Source organism: Periplaneta americana, chromosome 11, assembly GCF_040183065.1.
Source record: "Periplaneta americana isolate PAMFEO1 chromosome 11, P.americana_PAMFEO1_priV1, whole genome shotgun sequence".
In the NCBI taxonomy this organism is placed as follows: Eukaryota; Metazoa; Arthropoda; class Insecta; order Blattodea; family Blattidae; genus Periplaneta; species Periplaneta americana.
This window is the reverse complement of record NC_091127.1, coordinates 36,749,195-36,770,980: the sequence shown is the minus strand read 5'-3', so window position 1 is coordinate 36,770,980 and position 21,786 is coordinate 36,749,195. Positions and strand designations below refer to the sequence as shown.

General features: G+C 35.2%; 1 protein-coding gene across 1 annotated transcript; it reads left to right on the top strand.

Annotated features, from left to right (window-relative positions):
* Positions 1-6,330: 6,330 nt before the first annotated feature.
* Positions 6,331-19,252, top strand: Sce (E3 ubiquitin-protein ligase Sce). The gene is made up of 3 exons (XM_069839302.1): positions 6,331-7,532; positions 15,360-15,620; positions 18,860-19,252. The coding sequence occupies exons 1-2, from the start codon at positions 6,479-6,481 to the stop codon at positions 15,575-15,577; spliced, it is 1,272 nt and encodes a 423-aa protein (XP_069695403.1). The 5' UTR covers positions 6,331-6,478; the 3' UTR covers positions 15,578-15,620; positions 18,860-19,252.
* The last annotated feature ends 2,534 nt before the right edge of the window (positions 19,253-21,786 follow it).

Here is a 21,786-nt window from a genome sequence, read left to right as displayed (position 1 = left end):
TAATCATCTGAGCTTTTGTTTACTGATTTTAATGTTTTGAAAATTAAACATTTATTATATTGCCTTATTAATCTTCATACATAAAAACCGTAATAAATTCAAATTGTATCATCATAAATATGGAACTAAAAGATCCGATTTTATACGACTAGAGGAACCAAAGTGTTTCACAAGCACAGCTCTGAGCCATGGTACCTACTTTGGTCCAAGGTTATACAATAAAATGATAAATACCCAAATTTGGAAAATTTTAGTATCAGGAATTTCAAAAATAGCGTTAGGAATTTAATTTTTAAAGAATATATATTGATTTAATATGTATATGTACTTGTATGACTTAAATTGTTAAAATTGAAATTGTATTTTAAAATTTAATTTATTCCTGTAATTTTTTTTCTTGACCCAGTTTGTGTCAAAAAAATTATCTTTGTGTTTAGATATCTCCCTGAGCACGAGTTTTTACTCCTTCAGGGAAGAACTAAGATTGTATTTCTGTCAATGTTATTTTATTAACAATAAACAACAATAAACAATAACAATAACGTGCGGTGTGCTTTTAAAACATAATTTTGCCGACCGATTGTTGCTCTGTAGGTTCCACTCTAAGCGTCACGTTGTCACGCCTACTTCCTGGATAAGAATAAGCGCTAGTTTGTTATATTATAAATGGCTATTATTATTATTATTATTATTATTATTATTATTATTATTATTTCATATACGAATACGTTGAAATTCTTAACTCTTAATAATAACTCTTTAATAATAATTTTAATCAGATACCGTAATGTTCGTCCTCAGCACAAGACATTGCAACCTCGGTTTTTAGTCCACGTGGATTAGACAGGTAGGTGGCATTTAATAATGGAAGCAGCTTATTGGTTGCAATATTGATATTGAGGCGAGTGATTGGAGCGGCGACATCAGAAATTGAAAAAAATAATGCAATTAGCTTTCAAAGACCTGCCGAATGTTATGCACGAGGCCGCTCAAAGACCTGCCGCATGTTAACCATGAGAGCGCGGCGATAATAATTATATAACATTACCAGAGCAAAGCGAATTCACTATTTCCAATAGATTGTTGCTGATATTTTAACTAATATTCATAAAGTTTAATGCATTATTTTTAGTAATCTAATGAAAAATTATTCTTAGATGAAAATATTTTTAGTAGTGTATGTTTCGCTATTTGTCTCGTTATAATAAATCGCCTCCCCCCCCCCGGGATATTTTGGTGGAGAGAAATTCTTGTGATAAGAGCATTGGTGGAGGGGGGGAAATCCTACCCATCCCCTCCCCCCGGGATTTCGCACCCTGTAGCAGAATTAAACTAAAATACATACAATGTTAATATATTTCAAATAATGTTAAATAGGAAGAGATTATTGAGAGACAGTTTTGAAAATACAGCGCTATCAGGATGCATGTATAAAGAAAGAAGTTGCCATATACAGTAGTCAGTGACCGTTAAGTCAGTATAATTGGAGTGAATTGCTAAGAAGGTTATCCTTTAAGCTATTTTAAAAATGTTTATTGTCTTGAGTCCCCAATACTTTGTGACTAGGAATTCCATTGTCACGAGGTGAATTACTGTACAAGCTCACCATAAATGTCCCGTAAAAATGGGACAGTCCCATTTTTTGGCCTAGGTGTCCGGCGTCCCCGTAATTTTTGTCAGGATGCACAAAACTCCCGTGCTTTAATCAAACTTTATTTCATAATATAAAAATTGGTAATTTATATGACGTTTATGCGTTGCCAAACGTACCAATGCTCCGGTTTGTAACTGGAGACGAACCTGATTGTGTTCATGTAACTGATGTTTAGATTTAGATTAATATTTATGATATTGATGATTGAGGTAGTGATAAATCGTGGTACGTCAATTTCCAATCCGGCATTTGCCTTCGTGACTGAGGAAAACGATGAAAAAAAACCAGTCATATTGGCCAACCATGGGATTTGAACCCGGACCTCAGAAATGCGAGTCTCAAACGTTACCGTCTGGGTCAACTCCTTCGGTAGTTTACTTAGTAATGTTCTGATAGTGTGACATCATTATTATAGGCGGAGTTATGGGGTCTGCTGTGCCCCCAAACTTGTCTGAACTCTTTTTTTTTTATTATTAACGTTAGAAAATATTGAATTCAAAAGATCTTTTTTGCTTTTGTTTATGATTAAGTTTCTGTGCTTAAATTGATGAAGTAATGTCTTCAGATCTTGTGTCTGGACTATAATTTTATCTTAAATTTTTGAATGTATAAGAATTTCTATGCCTCATTTGAGGAATGGAAGCACTGTAATGTCTCTTTTGTAGCAGCCTGTACTCATGTGTTAGAAGTCTGCAGGTGTTCAGGCCGATACTTGGAGAAATGAATAACATACTGCACAACAATGCAGAAACAAACAAAAGTGATCCGGGTATAATGTGTAAACTTAAAGACGAGATTATTATTATTGTTGTTGTCGTTGTTGTTGTTGTTGTTGTTGTTGTTTAGTCAACTGTCTGAAAGGTCTGAACCCCACAAGTGATAAAGCAGCCACGTTCAATTAGTGGGCTAGCGGTGTCAAAGAGGACGGAAGCTTTGTAGTTTCAATAATTTTAATTATGTCGCTGTCCATTGTCGTCGTCAAGTCTTTTAAAGGCCGCTCCAATACTCCACGCGGAGTTGCAAATTTTAGCAGTGTGTCTTGTTCTAGTTCACAGTGAAAATTAATTATATTACAGTTCAGTGTATAATAAAAATGTGGAGGCCGTGGGAAGCGAGTGAAGTGTCGGAACCGATACCCATGAACGTCAATAACGACGATGCTAATAATAATAATAATAATAATAATAATAATAATAATAATAATAATAATAATAATAATATATCAGAGTTAAATAACAATTCAAATTCAAAAGCTAGACCAAAATTATGTAAGCAGTGTCAAACGTTTGTGTGCAATGCTCGCTCACACGTATGTTCTGAGAAACAATTTAGGGTCAAGGAAAAATTTCGGAGACATCTAAAATTCTTAAATTAAATAGAAATACTGTAAGTAAAATTGTAAAAAAGGGACCTAAGACACCTAAAAAGCGTGGACACAGTCACAAAATTTAATAAAGTAGATGGTTTTACGTGTGATTACATTCGTCGTGAAATATATAGTTCTTACAATAAGGGCCAATCCTTAACAATAAAAGAATTATTACAAAAAGTCAGACTTTCCGATTATCCTTATGGAGAAACATTTAATTATTTCTTTAAATAATTAATTTAAAATAAATAATCTAAATAATATAAATAATCTTCAAATTAACTCATGCTTTGAGCAATTAAGCCTAGCCCATATCCATGTTATATTAATATATAGCAGCAAGAAACAAGACGTGACAACGTCGCATTTTCATTTTATTATCGGTGTATGCAATAAAGACCTGCAAATCTTAAAAGGAATGCCGCTGCCTAATAATTAAACGAGGCAACTTTACCAATATGGCACCGCTTAAGAGGCAATTAGGCCAGAAGATAATAGGGTAGAAACGACGAGATTAAATAAAATAATTAGAGTTTATATTTCATATGATATCTTCAGAAAAACTTAATATAAAAAAGTTTGTGTTAGCACTGGTCCGTAGTTTTATTGATGTATATTGTGTGTTTCTGTACGATAGAAAAATAGGGAGATTGTTTTAAATTATGTGCTATTATAATTTCTAGTAGATCTACAGTTCAAATCCTGTACACCGGGGCAGGTATTTATGGAGATTAATTTTACCATTTGAGTTTTTTAATATTGGTGTCGGCGGAGATTGTTGGAGATTGATTTGTACTCTTGGCGGAGATAAATAGAAATTTTGGAAAATACGATTATTTTGGAATTGGAATATTAACTCGGTATGAATATTACTTTCCAAATAATTAACATTAAAGATTCGTTGGATTCTGGTAAAAGTGCATTATGGCCAATAGACAATATTTGTTGTATTGAGGCTGTATTTATTCACTCATTAAAAACGAAAAAAAAACTTGCAGCCGTCAAATTAACACTTTCAAATTTTTAGTGAAATGTTGAATTCTCCGTCTTTTGAGTTCACTAATGTAATCAGAACACCTGGAATACCATGTAATGTAGCCTACTTGGATATTTAACAAATTCAAATAAAAATGAATACGAAAAAAAAATCAGAATATGAAATTCGCTGTGAAACGACGCAATAGTAATAATTCGCGAATGTGTTCATATTTCACTATTAGTACTCTATTTCGCGATTTGTCGTGGTTGTTTTATCTGCATATTATTAATCAGAATCATTAATTCGTAAAGATTGGTAAAAATCTTTTTATGATGGGGTGATTTTCGCGCCCTCCATAAATATCCGGCCCTGCCTATACAATTCGGTTCGAAACATTGCGGATATGAACGTAACACTGTAAGAAACATGCCCCCCGAATAGGAATATACGTTACAAGAGCGGTATGTTGACGTTTTCATGGTCAAGGAAAAGATTGAAAAAGCGAAACGTAGTTGAGCTTTTTTAATTTCCGAGAACATGAAAACAAACATACCGCTCGTGTATCGTACATTATTTTGTGCAACGATCGTTTATTACATACCTGAAAGACGAATTTCTAATTAGTTGCAATGAAATCTCCATGTTGGTTTCTGTTTAATGACGGCAACTTCGGAAAACCAAAATATCTTTCTTCAACATTGTTACTATAAAATGTTTTCTGTGTTTACTATACTCCAGCAGGCCGTGATATACGTCTGTCTTTTTTTTCCCCCAGTCTATAAATGCGAACTTAAAACAAACGGTAAGGCTATGTAATGATTTATTTTTCATTTTAATATTTTAACAATATTATTTATAACATATTGCAATAATAACATCCGCATCTGGAATCTTGTTGATTTTTTCACGGCTTCCTTAATGTTACTTGTATCAGGAATGCAATAAGTTTCGTGGAGTAGTAGACTTTACTTAATTTTTGCAAATATATAAAAACAATAATTAACATTGCAATTTAGGTAAAATTGCAGTGGTAAGTTTCCAATTTATAATTATTACTATGTTAAACGTCTCTAAAAATAATATGTTAAAAGCCTAAAGCAATAAAATGAATGTCGCGCTTAAGCGGTAAGAAGAGGGAAATTGTTATGTGTGTTACGTTGGGAATACTGAATGTGGTATTTCACTCTTACCGCGTATTGGTTCTATGCGGAAAACAAGCAAATACGCACGATCTCGCACAAAATACCTTTATTAAATGATCATATTTCGATTTAGTGTACTGTACCACGGTCAAACTATAACGGGGAAAGGAGATAAATTATGTCCCCCATAACCCTGTTATATGGAGATTCTATGGTTTTGCTTTGCCTCCCCCCACCCCCAAAGAAATTATTCTCTCTTCGCGTATGATCATTATTAATTTATGTTTGCAATTTAGGAGAAAATAGCTGAAAAACAATGATTAGGAGTAGGTAGATTTGAGAATAGAGAATAAAAAATTAATGCAAATTATTAAGAAAAGAAATATACCAAATTTAATAGGAAAGCGAGAAACGGGATGGAGATAATCTAGGTATGAGAGAGAATAGAGGAGAATGATAGCAATTCGTTTGTAACAGGAGAATAGGAAGGAATTGGGAAATATTTCGAAAATGAATGTATTAACATAAGGAGCGGGAGCTATGTGAGTGTATATTAAAGGAATAGTGGATCGCAAAGCAGAAATCTAAAGGGCCAACATAACTATGAATTCTGCAGTGCTTGGGAAAAGTGACATAAGTCAGTTTCCACAAACCTTTTTTGATAATTTATTGACAACTTACGGAACATCTGCTCGCTTGGAAAAAAAAAAACATAAGTATTTCTCCCATTACAATAATTCATACAGAAAAAAACAAATCGACATAAACCAGTGTAAGTTGTCAATAAATTATCAAAAAAGATTTGTGGAAACTGACTTATGTCACTTTTCTCGATCACTGAAGAATTATAAAGTTGGCTGACAAATAATATTAATATTGTATTTTTGGGCGATAATTTTGCGGAAAAGCCGATAAATTTTAGACTACAAATTTCAATTTCATAATTTTTTATCTAAAGGTTGGCAAAGCTGACTCGCTCTATGTTGAGCACCGCCTGCTTGAACGCATTCCACAGCTGCCATCGAATGCATGGATGCGTTCAAGCAGGCGGTGGGTCAGAGAGAGCTAGAGCAAGTGACGAGAGACGATGAGTTTTGTTGTGCACGTGTGTATTCTGCATAGTTATATATAAAAAACGCAACCTAATTATAATGGGTTATCATTAAATTCAGTGCTTAGTATTTAAACATAGGAAAGGTTTGGATATACCAAGGCTTGATGTGATGTAGTTATTCTTTTGTGTCAATATAACTGTGAATGTAGTTTCTAACTTCACGTCATAGTCTGAGACGCAAACACGCTGTGACGACCTCCTACAGCAACAACAAGCCAACATGGCTTCCGCGGAGCAAGTGGGGTTGAATAAAACATGGGAACTTTCGCTTTATGAGTTGAACCGGTCGCCACAAGATGCAATTACAGATAATACTGAAATTGCTGTGTCTCCAAGAAGTCTTCACAGTGAACTAATGTGTCCAATATGCCTTGATATGTTGAAAAAGACAATGACAACCAAGGAGTGTTTACATAGGTTTTGCTCGGACTGCATCATTACAGCGCTTCGTTCCGGCAACAAGGAGTGCCCTACGTGCAGGAAAAAGTTGGTGTCTAAGAGGTCACTAAGACCAGATCCAAACTTTGATTTGTTAATATCAAAAATTTATCCCAGTCGTGATGAATATGAAGCGCATCAGGAAAGAGTGTTGGCAAAATTAAATAAAAGCCATAGTCAAGCAGCTTTAGTGAACTCAATAACAGAAGGCATCAAACTTCAGTCACAGAATAGGCCACAGAGAGCGAGAAAAACCGCAAATGAACCCGAAACAACGCCCAATAATACACCTAACGCCAGTGCACCATCAACACCTACACCTATTCAAAATGAAACTCGTGAGCCCATCGCAGTTCCAGTACCACCAGCCCTTTCGACAGCAGTACCAGCAGCACCTTCACCTGCAAATGTACCCAGTGTTCCTCCTACTCCACCAGTGCAGCCACCACCTGTGCCACAACCGGTATCGGTACCTGTACCGATACCAGTACCAGTAACAGTACCTACACCACCACAAACGAACCAACAAATTCCTCAACCGAGTTCACAACCCCAGTCATCACAGCCCCCTGTACAGAGCTCATTGCAACCAAAACCTCCTAAACGAGCAAAATCTGTGCACAATTCTGAAAATGAGTCCGCAGGTTCAAGTGTAGAAGCCGGAGGCCAGGACTCATCTGTCGGAGAAGGTGACGGCCCTTCCGAACCAGTGACAATCAATGAGATTGAATTAGTTTTTAAGCCACATCCGACGGAAATGGGTGGAGATAATTCCTTGATTAAGGCACTGAAGGAGAATTCTGTTAGGTACATCAAAACGACAGCAAATGCATCAGGTGAGTGAAAACATTTATTATTTTATTGGTTAGAAATATATAGCTTACTTGCTAATATTGATAATGGTTACTATTGACTATGTAATATTTGTTTAATCATGTTCATTTCACATTGTTTTTTTCTGGCATTAGTTCTTGCTGTGAAAATTCTATTCCAAATTTTTTTTTCTGACATTGCTCCTTGCTTTGGAAATTTTGTACTTCATGCTTTTTTCAACAGATAGGCTATTTTTATTTTGCGTTGTGTGTATACTTTTCAATTAAATTTACCACTGCTTTTCTTTGGGATTGAAATAATATCCCTCCTATTTTATAACTTACTTTTTTGCATGATCGAGTTTTTTTTTTTTTTTTTTTTGCAGTTGTTGTTTAGGCCTTGTAAGTTAGAATTCCCACACAGAAACTTGTTGCTAGGGAAACCATTCTTCATAACATAAAACTATACTGAAATATATCAATTACAGTGTACTTATTCATTACATCATTACTTGGTTATTACAGTATAGCTTTGCGAAGGCTTTGGAATAATATTTTCAATTCAAAATGTATTATATTTGCAATTTTAATAGGTCAATGTTACTTATGTCCCGCCCACTACAGAGACATAGGCCAATTTTACACATATTTAGTATAACTTGTAGCTTCTTCGACAGGTTAGGTTTGGTTAGTTTAAGTTTTTGTTATAGCCTGCCTTGCATATACGATTATAGCGCAACATTGGCAGTGATAAAAGTGAAATATTCTTTCAGTGGGCGTTGGATACTCTACATTCACCTGAAAGAAATTAAAATTAGGATTCTGGGTAATCCACAGTGTCTTGGAACAGGAGGTAACACTAGTGAAAGCCGATTTGCCTTATAAGAAGGTGTATAAGAGCATTGTACAGTAGTTATTGAAAGATAATGGGAGAAAGTAGGGAAAGCTTGTGATAAATTTGTTGGAATGTTGGGGAAAAATTTTGTATCATGACTTCAAGGTAATGGAGTTGGTGTAGCTATTTATGAATAAAAACAATCTGGAACATAATATTGTGTTTAATGGGAGATTAAAAGAACTTTGTGAATCTTAAATTTATTTAATACCGTATTCCTTTCTTTCATATTCTATGTCTAGTACGTACTGTTTTTCTTTTTCATATTTTATGTTGTAAAAATATTTATTTTATTGACACATTCATATTTAATACATTAAGTTATGTCTGTACGAAAAATGTGGTTACAAACATAAGTTTTAATCTTTACTTTTCCATCTGGGACATGAGAGGGCAAAATAATATAATAAGCTAAAAGTAAAAATTAATGACGTATCGGTAATAAAATAATACGATTTCTTATGGCTCTTAACATTTTCAAGCAGTTCTTATGCGTAGGCCTATCTATATCTATGGTTTAGAAATAATAATAATAGGCTATATTTTTTCCTGTATTCTGTTCTGGAGTTTGCATATGTCTCTGTGTGTGGTAATGTCAGACTGTGCTTAAAATACATTTCTCCCCCTAGCTAAGAAACACAGTATGCTTTGTGGTGGTCTCTTTAGTATATATGCAACTGTCCATTAATTTTGCAATGAACTCTCTTCCGGAAGGAGAGTGAAAATTTCTTTATAACATACAGTCTTTATAAAAGTGTGTGGACAATAATTGAGTAACTTAGGCGTAGTTTTGCACTTCATATTGAGGTATATTGTATAATATAAAGACAGTTTTAAACTAGACCAGTGTTATGGAAAATTATGGATTCATGTCCCGTGAAAATATTATTATTATTATTATTATTATATTCGGGTAGCTCAGTTGGTAGAGCAGCTGGCTACGGACTGGAAGATCCGGTGTTCGATCCCAGGTGGTGACAGGATGTTTTCTCGGTGCCAAACTTTCAGAACGGCCTGGAGGTTCACTCAGCCTCCTATGAAATTGAGTACCGGGTCTTTCCTGGGGGTAAAAGGTGGTCAGAGCGTGGTGCCGACCACACCACCTCATTCTAGTGCTGAGGTCATGGAAAGCATGGGGCTCTACCTCCATGCCCCCCAAATGCCTTCATGGCATGTTACAGGGATACCTTTACCTTTTTTACCTTTTATATCAGGAATAGATATATGCCTAAATATTTATTATTGTCCACATTATATTGTAAGCTCCAGAAATGCATGAACGAATGTATGCCTACAGTTTTAACTAGAATAGAAAATAATCGGAACATAAATTATGGGCCAGCAAATGTGTTGTGTTTCGTTATCATGTAAAGTTTTCATTACAGTTATTAAAACTATTTAAAAACTTTTCGAACACAAAATTTGTATTGTTGTACGAAATATGTTTATTAAAAGCCGTATTTCTTTACAATTACGTTACCGCGTTAAGGTACAAATGTATTTATGTATATGTACTTGGCTTCTAGTCAAATCATATGTATCGCAAACAAGAAAAATAAGCGCTGATACCAATTTCGCACCGAAATAAAGGTTCAAAGTTGCTGTGAAAATAGGGGCTGGAGGAGAGGTGCAGGCAGGCGGGATCGATTTGTCGAGGTGCAAGGGGTAGGCGGCGAGCAAGGGCTGCTGATGCATCTCATTTCCTTGTGTTTTCTTACTGATCACAGAGAAAAAGCGAGTTTTCATAACCTCGAAACAGTGATAGATTAGGTTAGGTTAGTTCAGGCTTTTGGTATGCCTTGCATATACTCTCAATTGTTTAAGAATGTGACCTCTTTTTACAGGGCCTACCAAAAGCCAAAACTAACCTAACCTAACCTGTCACTGATTCGATCTTATGAAAATTCGCTTTTTTTCTGTGATCAGTAAGGAAATGCATGGAAATGAGATGTAAGTGCTGCTCCTCCCTGCCTTCTCCCCTCCCATCTCGCTCGAGCAATCCCGTCTACCACCACTTTCACAGCAACTGTCGACGCTTATTTTCAGTGTAAAATTGGCATTGGCAACTTATTTTTTTTTCGTATATGATTTGCATGATTGAACTAAAACCAAAAGATGTAAGTACATTTTGTATCTTGACGTCGTAACGCAATAGTGAAGAATTGCCATCAAAACAACTGAAGGAGTAGACTGAATTTTTTTTATTTTGTTTTAACCGTTATTTCGCCTTGTTCGTTTTCATGTTAGGTGGTTCCCTCCTCAAAAAGAAAAGAAAGAAGAAAAGAAGATTGTAAGGTCTCCTCCTGGCTGTAGGCATCAAGATTTAACAAATTCCTTTGGCACAGACTCGCATTTGATCAGTTACTTATGTAGGAAAGATACTGTTGATACATCTTCTGGATTACTCGTATTTTAAATAAATTCAGTTAGGCTAATATATGTGTTCATATAGATTTACATGATCACTATTAGCCAATGATACACATGAATACTGTCAAACTGTTTTAGTTTTCATGTACCGGTATTCCTAAAAGATTATGTAATGTGTATAGAAAAATGGTAAGTAAGCTGTCGATTAGTATTAAGTTGCTTTCTTACTAACCCTAATCTGCCTGGTTTTCTGACATGTGGCGATTTTTGTAATTTTTTCAACATTTGTTCAAACTTACGTCCTTACTATGGAATTAAACTAGGTTTTGTTTAAAATCATCTACTTTCAAAGATAAGGGGTGGTACCGTATGGTACCGCTAGGCAGATACAGGTGAAAGATTTCTTTTCTTCAGATTTCATCATTTTAAGTCGTTATTTATTGGAATGACAGAAAAACTTCACTATATAATTCACTATCTTTTATTATTTTATTTCTTGTATGATAATAACAGGGCAATGGAGCTAGCTTTTACAAATAGCAAGGGTTCGCACCTCAATGCTCCTTGGTTTAGTTGCACTTCCTAAGATTTTACATATCATTTTTCAAAACATTTTACACAGAGTCCCACTTCACTCGTAATGCATTGTGTGAGTATACAAGGACAGTCAGCCAGCCAGCCTGTCCTCGCAGGTTATCAAAATACGTACAGTCAGAAGGGTAGGCTCTTCATATGATGTGGTAAGTTGTCGAGCATTTCAACGAGAGGTGCTGCACATTTACCATAATCAAATTATTCAAAGTGATTATTTGTACTTACCCTCTTCCCTTGGCATATTTCAAAAGATATCAGATATGCCCATAAACAATGTTGAGGCACCACAATTGAAGCCGAACCTTTCCCCTGATGAAATGTTTGCAGGATGACGTCTATAGGGAATCATACATTCATTAAAATTCATACATTATGCCAGAATGTAATTTTTTATAAATCTCTCCTTCATCAGATTTACCAGAGGTCGGAGCTTACACATTTTGTCTTGCAAATCTAAAATTTGGCATTATCGGCACAATGGACAAATCACACGATTTTTTCAAATCGATCACACCACATGCAATTGTAAACTAATTCATTGCGTGTCCAGTGCATTGTCCTAGTAGCATCTTCTGCTAGGTACAAAATTGTAGCCATAGAAGAGAAGAATTCCGATTAAGAACTTCATTTCTTCAGCTGTTATTTGTAAACCTTGTACATTTAAAAATAAAGCATAATGTTGGGTTTCTCTTACAAAATAAAATCAATAACGTTACAGTCAAAGAATACTTCAAACAATTCTGTAGGCTATTTTCCTCTATAAAATGTGTAGTCAACTACAGGAAAAATGCTACTGTTAGAAGTGAGATGTTCATCATGTATCTATGAAGTTGGTTTTCGTGTGAGTTTGATTGTTTCCTTCTTGGTTACGCTTTCCTTCTGTATTTTGAGCACGAAATTGAACTACTTGTCCTCATCTCATCTTCATTCTTAGACTCAAACCTCTTTCGATTCTTCAAAGTAAAAGTTTTCTTTATGTTTTCTTATTTCTTCTAACTTTCTTTATTTGCCACATCACTGTCTTCATCACAGTTAGATAAATCATATGCCTTTCACCGTAATACAATTTTTTCCTAAGAGATTATCAAGTAAACCGCCTGTATCTTCCTTTCTATAATCTTCATCAGAATTCACTGTGATGTCTGGTGGATCAATATAGATAGTACTTAGATTATTATCTGTCATCCCCTATGATTCTTACAGCTTCAATAAGTGTTATGTCCCAGGAATCATAATAAATTATCAATATGAATGCTATAAAGAGGAAAAAGTCGATTCCTTACAAAATGCTATGGCATCTGCCTAGTGGTACCATACGGTACCAGACTAACTCTACGTCATATATATTTGGCAGTTCGTATATTTATAGTGAAAACATGAATTGAATGCTTTACTATAAGCATTTCCCAATAATATGAAATCAGAATTTATTCAAAATTATAATCCTAATTGAATGTATTCAAATATTTACTTCAAGCCGATACCAAAATTGAGTGATTCAAGAAAATGTGTATAATTACCGAATGCCACTATGCATACCAAGCCAAATAAATTTAAAATATTGTTTTCCTAACAAGGACTGGAATGTCAGTGAGTAAATTAAACAATGAGAAATTGTGAAAATAATCATTATTGCCAACACAGCGACTGGAAACTACTATATATACCTGTGGTACCATACGATACCGCTAGGCAGATTCGGGTTAGTATGTGTGCTATAGCACAGTTTTTTCCTATTAAAAGCTATAGAAAATTGTGACATTATTGTATCTCCTAAAAGATCTGTTGCAACATTATCTTTATCTGCCAAAACATGAATCTCTTTAAATATTATTTTCTTTGATGTTTAGTTGCAGAAATGCACAGAAATTAAAGTCTGAAAAATATATGTAGGCTTATTTAAAAATCGTGTATCTAAAATAGGTGTTTATTTGCATGTGGAATGTGTAAGAAAATTTTTTTGGATGCTGAGAAGAGTTTAAAAGGAAGGAAATAGCATGCGAGTCTGTATGGTACAGTTAGGGGAGACTGTTGTACCTTGAATTACTTTCACTTTTTTTTTTTTTTTTTTAATTTTGGGAAATGAAAATTTTTAAATAAAAAACTTCCTACAGGTATTTTCCTGTTTTATAGATCTATTAAGGGTGAAAAAAAAAAAAAAATTAAGGGTTATATAAAGTGTTCCACGATATAACAGGTTCGATGTACCTTAGAACACAGAGAATTTAGGTGGAAATATAGCTGTAACAACTCACAGTCATTTTAAAAAATGTATTTTCCATCATTTGTAGGCTTCTCTGATTGAGATGTTATTTCCTGGAGAAACCATAACTGTTTCAACAGCTTTCTTCAATGCATCCAGATCAATTGGGATCCTCCTAACTCCAGACTTGCTTCTTGGCATGATATTAAAATAAAAGAAAACAAAAACCAATAGCATCATGTACTTTGGAACATGTTCCTTGGTACAAGATGTTTTGTGTTTCAAAGTATAAGAGAGTGCATGTTTAAACAAATATGGCTGCCTAAACTAGAGATGAAAATAAATCATGGAAATTAACATATGAATTTACTCACCAGATCATAGGGAACACATCGTACTTGATTGATAGTTACAAATACAATTTGGTTTCGTGTTAGAAAACATATAACAATGAACGAAATATTTACTTTTGGTACCAAAAAAATTGTTTCGTCCACAGAACTCACATTTTGTAATAAATCAAACTGGAACTATGACTAGTGCTACTTAGCAGCTTTCTCTACAATCTACTTCAGTTTGAGTTAGCTAGATAGCAGCAAAAGTCAGAAACAAAATAATGTTTCAAGGTATAACAGTCTCCCCTAATCAAATATTTTTGAGAACTGAAGATTTTAAGTATTATTCGGCTCTTCCAGAAATGTACAGTCACCTTATCTCTATGAATGTTTAAAAAAAAAAAAAAATGAAATCCTGATCTCCAACATATTCGCCAGACACATCATCTGTATACCACAAGTCAGCTCCATTGAAGACTTTCAGCTTCTGGAAGATAGTGTTTCTGTCTTTAAATTACGTGTTAAGCGAGCTTTCAGCCAAATAAGCTTAGAAATATTTCAGACCTCAAAAGAACATAAATTATTTTTTGACTGACTACTGGTCCATGTTTTTGTTGTTAATTGTAACACTCTTCTTACTTACAAAACTGTATGATAAAGTTTATTGTTGACTCTTGCAAATTTGTAATGATTTATACTGGGTGTTTCAAAATGAATATTGGGGTTTTAAGGCTTTGTATTATTTATTATATTTAATGTACAATTATAAATAATACACCAAATGAAAGAGCAACTCAAACGGTTTTGCTGCAAGTGCTCAATGTGAGCACCATTCATCACACGGCACACATCGGGTCGATAAGCAAGTTCTTCCCAAACCTTGATCAGTGTGTCTGGAGTAATTATTGCAACAACTGCTTCAATCCTCTGTCTTAAGTCTGGTAGGTCAGCTGATAGGGGAGGTACTTACACATGATCCTTTATGAATCTCCAAAGGTAAAAATCGCATGACGTAAGATCTGGGGAACGTGGAGGCCATGCGAAATGAGCTCTGTCATTCAGCCCCTTTTGGCCAATCCAGCAGTCGGGTACAACGTCGTTTAACCAATCGCGTACTTCCATATGCGTCTCCTTAAAATTTTTCACACACACGTCGCTGGAATTGCTAACTCACAACTAGCCTTCCGAACAGATTTCTTGGGGCTATGCGTGAAAGACTCTCTCACTCATTCAACACGCTTTCTAATGGCAGCCAGAGGAAACAGTGCATGGATGCATACAGAACTGTTTGAGTTACTCTTTCATCTCTTGTATTATTTATAATTGTACGTTAAATGTAATAAATACTACAAAGCCTTAAAACCCCTATATTCATTTTGAAACATGGTGTACCTATAATGCAAAAATCTTACTGTGCATTGTTTTATTGTTTTTCTTGTTTTAATTTTTTACAGTGGATCATCTGAGCAAATATCTTGCAATGCGTCTCACTTTGGATCTTGACTCAGAACTCCCAGAGACATTGCGTCTTCTCAATTTCTGTATATACATTGCCCCAACTCCTGGACAGCTGGTGGTACTAAGCGGCAATCAGACGCTACGTCAAGTAAATGACAAATTTTGGAAAGTGAACAAACCACTTGAAATGTTCTACTCTTGGAAAAAATCCTAGGGGTAGGATTGCTGCCCGTGAGACGGGAAAGAAAACATGTCAAGTAAGTAATATGAAGATCCTAAGCAATAAGTAAACCTACTTGATGTGAAACTTTATTATTATTATTATTATTATTATTATTATTATTATTATTATTATTAATTTTTTAAGACTGTTATAGATGAAAAATAACTGGCATTTCAGAGCACCATGTTGGTTCTGTTATCAGACGAAACAAAGGGTAAGGAACCTACAGTGACACTGTTTTGTTTAGCCTCTCGGTTTTCATTGTCCTGTCGCTTGCCGCTAGGAGCTTATCTGTGGTCACCCGATCTGCCGGCACTGAAACATTTAGTAGTAGGTGTTAAAAATGTCCCCCACCAACTGCTACATACTGTTGACACCTTCTTATGAAATTGATAATTACTTTAAGAAGTTCTGCTTCACTGATTGACTCGATTTCAGCTCTTAAATAGGTGATTCACGAGGAAAGGTAAAACATTTAGGATACAATATCTTAGGCCATTTTGAGTGAAAAAGTTCATATGAACATAGGTCCGTTTTCGAACGATGGTGGAGCTAGATGCATTTTTTTGGTAAAACGTCTCACCCCAATGTGAATCAGACGTTACCATATGTGCTGACATGAGATAAGGCCACCGATCACAATGAATGACGTAACATTGGAATCTGCATTGTGAGTGATGTAGATAAGAGAAACAAACCGGGTGGTGGGGCATTACAAATGTCCAATCGCCAGCCCTTGTCTGATGTAATGACACAAAAGCCACACATAACACAAATACACTATCACTTATCAGTTCAGTCAGCTACCTACAGTACAGTAGTTATACAGGTACAGGTATCGGAAGTGTTAAGTTGTGTTTTTCAAGATGCCTTATAAATTTTCGACTACAGAATGCGCCGATATTGTGTATGTTTATGGTTTGTGCGATGGAAGTTCCTTGCGTGCTGTCGCTGAATATGAACGATGCTTTCCGAACAGAAGGGTACCATATTGAAGAGTACTTACTGTCTATGGGTTGGATGAAAGACTTGGTATAGCAAAGGAACAGGGAAACGAGAGAGGCGCTAATCGACCGTATTTTGGATACGGCATAAAGAACAGCTACGTGCAACTCTCCCGAGCAACGAGCGTGATTCATTCCCGAGTGCAACAGTGCATTGAAGCAGAAGGACGTACCTTTGAAAATGTGCGAAAACATCGATCTCCACATCTAGAATGTTAGGTATGTATCCATACGTGAATATAAACTTTAAATTTGTCCGTTATCTGTCTCTAAATGCGAATTAGTACAATGGTATCTCAGAATTTTTTTGTGAAATCAAAGAGCCATATCTCCGAAACTGTTAGAAAACGAACCCATTTTCATATGAACTTTTTGACTCAGAATGACTTCAGAATTCACATCCTAAATTTTTTACCTTTCCTCGTGAATCACCCTGTATAGTCAGATCATTGATATCATCTCCTTTGAGGGCAAAGTAAATATGTAAAAATAAGAACTGCCATTGATTCTGAATCAAATTATAAATATGATTCCTAAAATTTGAGATACATAAGTTAATGAATTCACATATTTTTCCCAGCTACTGTAACTCTCTTGATGAATTACTGTACGGGCTATCGAGTTTTCCTTTTATGTGGCAAGATATCATGTTCCATGTTTTTATGTTGTGTGTGTATGAATATCGGAATACAGTAAAACCCCGATAAGACGCTGTTCAAGGGACCCGGTGTAAAATGTATATTAACGGGGACCACGTATTAGGCGGGTATACTAATTTTGACTTATATACAGTATCTATTGGCATTTTTATTTATTGAAATACATGATTCATGAAAGGTAATACAGTATTACTTCATTATGTAATTACTGTACTGTACGTCAAAGACATTTACAATATGTACTGTACTTATTTCTTTCGAAAAAAAAAAGCCATTTATAGTTGTTTGCTGTGTGCGTGTTCTCCTAAGTTCTCATGTTTACCACACTTCAGTTTCCTGCGATTACATCCTCCTGACATCGCAGCTTTAGTGACTGAGTCGCGATTTTTTATTATCGTTCTTAATGTCGATGATGGGATTCCTAATGCATCAGGGAGTTGTTTCTGAGTAAGAGTACTGTTCTCATCGTACTTTCGTAAGATTTCCAATTTTTCTGACACAGAAAGGGCTTTTCATTTAACACTCATTGTAGTCACATTCACAGACACTTCAATACACTAAAGGACAACAAATTGACCAGCAAAAATTTCCGTAATTTTATTACGGCCGAGTGAGGAATGCTGTTTGAGAGAGAGGGTTAGCAAGAGGGTGGGGTATTGTAACTGTATGTAGGCTTTAACCACGCAGATAAGGAGTCGAATACGAGAGCGTAACAAGAGGGTGGGGTATGCTAAGGTATGAAGTATGAAGGTTTAAATGCGCAGGTAAAGGGTCGAATACCAATACTTTTCAGGTTAATGGCACCAGTGAGTTCAATGACGAAGATGTTTCATTGCTGTTACAGTACATTCCTGAAAATTACATCGAAAATATTCCACAAAAACAGCGTAATATGCGGGACTTGAGTTCAACAAATGGGGTATTTTATAAAGGCGTTATATATGAAACGTGCAGGAACCAGACAAAAAAAGCGTATTATATGGGATAGCGTAATAAGCGGGCACATCTTATCGAGGTTTTACTGTAAATGGGCGAAAGTTGGTATCCCAAGTACAAGTAACTTCTTTCCTACTTTCGTATCTGTAACAGTCTTGTTGAAAATTACGGTCACCAACTTTTTCTTTGTATAGTGTGTTAGTTGGGAGGCCGGAGAGAAAAATACCTTTAGGGAGGCCGAGACGTAGATGGGAAGATAATATTAAAATGGATTTGAGGGAGGTGGGATATGATGATAGAGAATGGATTAATTTTGCTCAGGATAGGGACCAATGGCGGGCTTATGTGAGGGCGGCAATGAACCTCCGGGTTCCTTAAAAGCCAGTAAGTAAGTAAGTAACTTTTTCTTTGTGCTGCAAGCATGAAGGATAAGGAATGGTTTAAAACAAGAATGTAATGCTGTCATTCGCTGATTGACACACACCAAATAGGATTCCATTGATGATGAAGTCTGTTATACAGTTATTTCAATTTATGACTAACAGTATGGATTATAGAGTTTTTCCACACATTCCTGAAATATGGGTAAGAAAGTTTATTATAGTTATATATACAGATCAATAGTCGCAATAAGTGATGAATTAAATGTAGAATTTCTTCTTCTTTCATTCTAGGACAGAGTGCTTCAGCCATCTTCACTGAGATCATTTCTTGAAGTGGAACATTGACATGAAGAACATTGTACATAGTGAATTTTATATTTCTTCCGAACTGAGCCAAACAAATAATGCGTAAACCAGAGACAAAAGAGAGTAGAGCTTCGCATATAGTTGTACATAAAAAGAGTCTGATATTTCATAAAATGATTTATTTTATATCTCATAAATTACTTTTGTGGTTGAAACTGTAGTATACTCAGCGCATTTCGAAGTGGCGGATCAAGATCAAGCAATGAACTGCATTTGCCACGTGTGCTTACCCCAATCCTGGACCATTCTCCTCAAAGTCAGCTGGGACGCCCAGGATTACCAGTGCTTCAATTCACAGTTTTCAGTTCAGTGACTCGTGCATGGTTTGTATATTTGTACGTGAACTTCATCCTCCAGTTCGATATGTGCTGACAATAGCTGTTATTGTTGCACCAAGCAATTACTGTTTGACCAAGTGGTTATATCGCAAAATCGGCAATACAGGGCCCTTATCTTTAAAATTATTTTGAAAAGTCGTATAATATTACATAGACTTCTAATTCTGAACAAAAAATATTTTCAGGAAACGTAACACCCCAGGCACTAGCCTTTACATAGGAGCCAGCAGAAACAGGTGAGGGAAATCAGGATGTGACATAACCACTCGGTTGGACAGTATATTATACAATAGGGCTTTGACAGTAGTTATGGAATAGATCTATTATTTGGCTTGTTCTGTTTGGTTATTGGTATGCGTGTTCTTAAAAATATGTATGAAGTTGAATCAACTGTTTTATTTCTCTGTCACATAATATTTATACATACATATAAAAATAGAAGTTATGCGTTATATTTTACAGTCAGGAGGAAATTTTATAATATTAAAACATTCTTTTGAATTCATAACTTTGTATAAAAATACTCTAGTGTATTCACAGGTGATTATAGAGCTCAGAGTTAATTGTTTGCAACTAGAACTGTATTAATCATTGTGCTTTAGTTCTCTTGATTTTTATATACACGTGTGAAATATTACATTTCATAAAAAGGGATGTGGATCATGTATGCAGTTGCTTGTTATTCATATGATGTAAAATACAGAATTATTGGTTAGAACACAAGAAACGGGAGTTTTATGTACAGAAAAGATAATTATGCTTCATTTCAATCATAAGTGCAAACTTTTTTTTTTTTTTGTGAACAGTGTGTCTTTAGTCATTGACAACTTTATTTGGTGGGAATCATGATTTTAACCTCTTTTATAGTGTCTGTCTCAGAATTGCATCAATTCACTTTAGAGACAAGTAGACTCATTTAAGGGGTTAAATAACGAGATGTATGTAAAAACTTTGTATTATTTCCATTAAATTATGTGTGAATTGTGTAATGCAGCAAGATAGCTAATTTAAATCTGTTTTTCATCATTTCTTCTATAACTGTAAAAGTATTCTTCAGTTCTTTCAATGAAATCCCTATTTACTGGTTCTTTTGACAATAATAAACGTGTTTACTTTGGCAGTGGTATAAGTGAAAATGTAGGTTTTTTTAACGTCGAACAGGGGTTTCACTGTAATATTTTTTTGCTCGACCATACTATAATACACTCATTACATGTGACGTAACTGTACCTTAATGACATACATTAAAGTACTGCTATTCATTATGTTATTCCAACTATCAATTTCCAACTAAGCTTATGCGATACTAATTAATATTGTATGTTCAACATCCCGCAAGCCTTGAAAGGACCATTCCAAAATGACAGGCACAAACTACACAATCAACGACATGTATTTGAAATAAAATAAATTCTGTTCATGTTCATTTTAATATTCTAATAAATTGAGTTAATTTCCTGTGTTTTAATGTGTGTTGCTTTGAGGTTAAAATCGTCAAACCAAAGGCCTTCAAAAACCAATAAATACAGCGTACACAAAAAAGTGCTCCGTGCCTGCCATCTGTTGCACTACTCGGGAACACACTGAAAAGACACTCATGGTTCATGCCTGCCATCTGTAGCAGTAGTTGAGAACATGCAGAAAATACACTCGTCACCATTTCATTATCAGCAAAGTAAAAAGGTAAAATTTTGTAAAAACTTCTATATTTATGGTTGAACAAAAACAGTCGTATACATCTTGCCTATAATGGTAATAAAGACTCATCTTAATTACTAACATTATAGACTCGTTGCATAGTATACTACTACTGGGTGTTCAGTTCGAAGTGTGTTATGGCTCGCTGTATGCCGTCATATGGCTAGTCGATGAGCCTAGAGAATTCAATCTTCCTACACTTCTGCAGAGGTGTATACCTAATGTGTCAGAGAAGTTGCATAGCAAGTACGGCGTGAACTGTTTGAAAACATGTACTGAAGTGGGTTTTTTCTTACTGTCAGGATATGGGGAGAGGGTTAAGACGATTTCTTACGTATTTGTTGACATTAACTTCGACGGTCAACATGGAAACGGAGCATTTGATTTGTATTGTGGAATGTTGCCGTACGACTTGGCCGCCCAAAACACAGTTCGAAGGAGGTTATGGTAGCACACAGACAGTACAGACCGCCATCTGTTGCTATGACGTTCAAGTTATACCGTACACGTTCTCAAGTTCAGATTGAACGCCTTGATTAATAGGCAACTTCTCTGACATAAAAGCTGAAACTCGCTTCAAATCGCTGACTCACAACAGTGACGTCATGACACACTTTGAAATGAACACCCAGAATAACATGCTCTAGCCTCGAGAGCAATTGTACATATTGTAACAAATGGATAATATTATACTTCATCCACTTAGAGAATGACTTTGACAATTGCAAGCGACATTGTCACAATATACCAGCCAATGCTATGGAGTGGCTTGATTAGCATGGCAGGACAACCGAAAGTTTTTTGAAGTGGACGTCA

Excerpts from the sequence above, each read along its gene's own strand:
- Sce (XM_069839302.1), top strand. The coding sequence starts at position 6,479 with ATGGCTTCCGCGGAGCAAGTGGGGTTGAATAAAACATGGGAACTTTCG. Across the intron at positions 7,533-15,359 it reads AACGACAGCAAATGCATCAG|TGGATCATCTGAGCAAATAT; the intron begins GTGAGTGAAAAC and ends AATTTTTTACAG.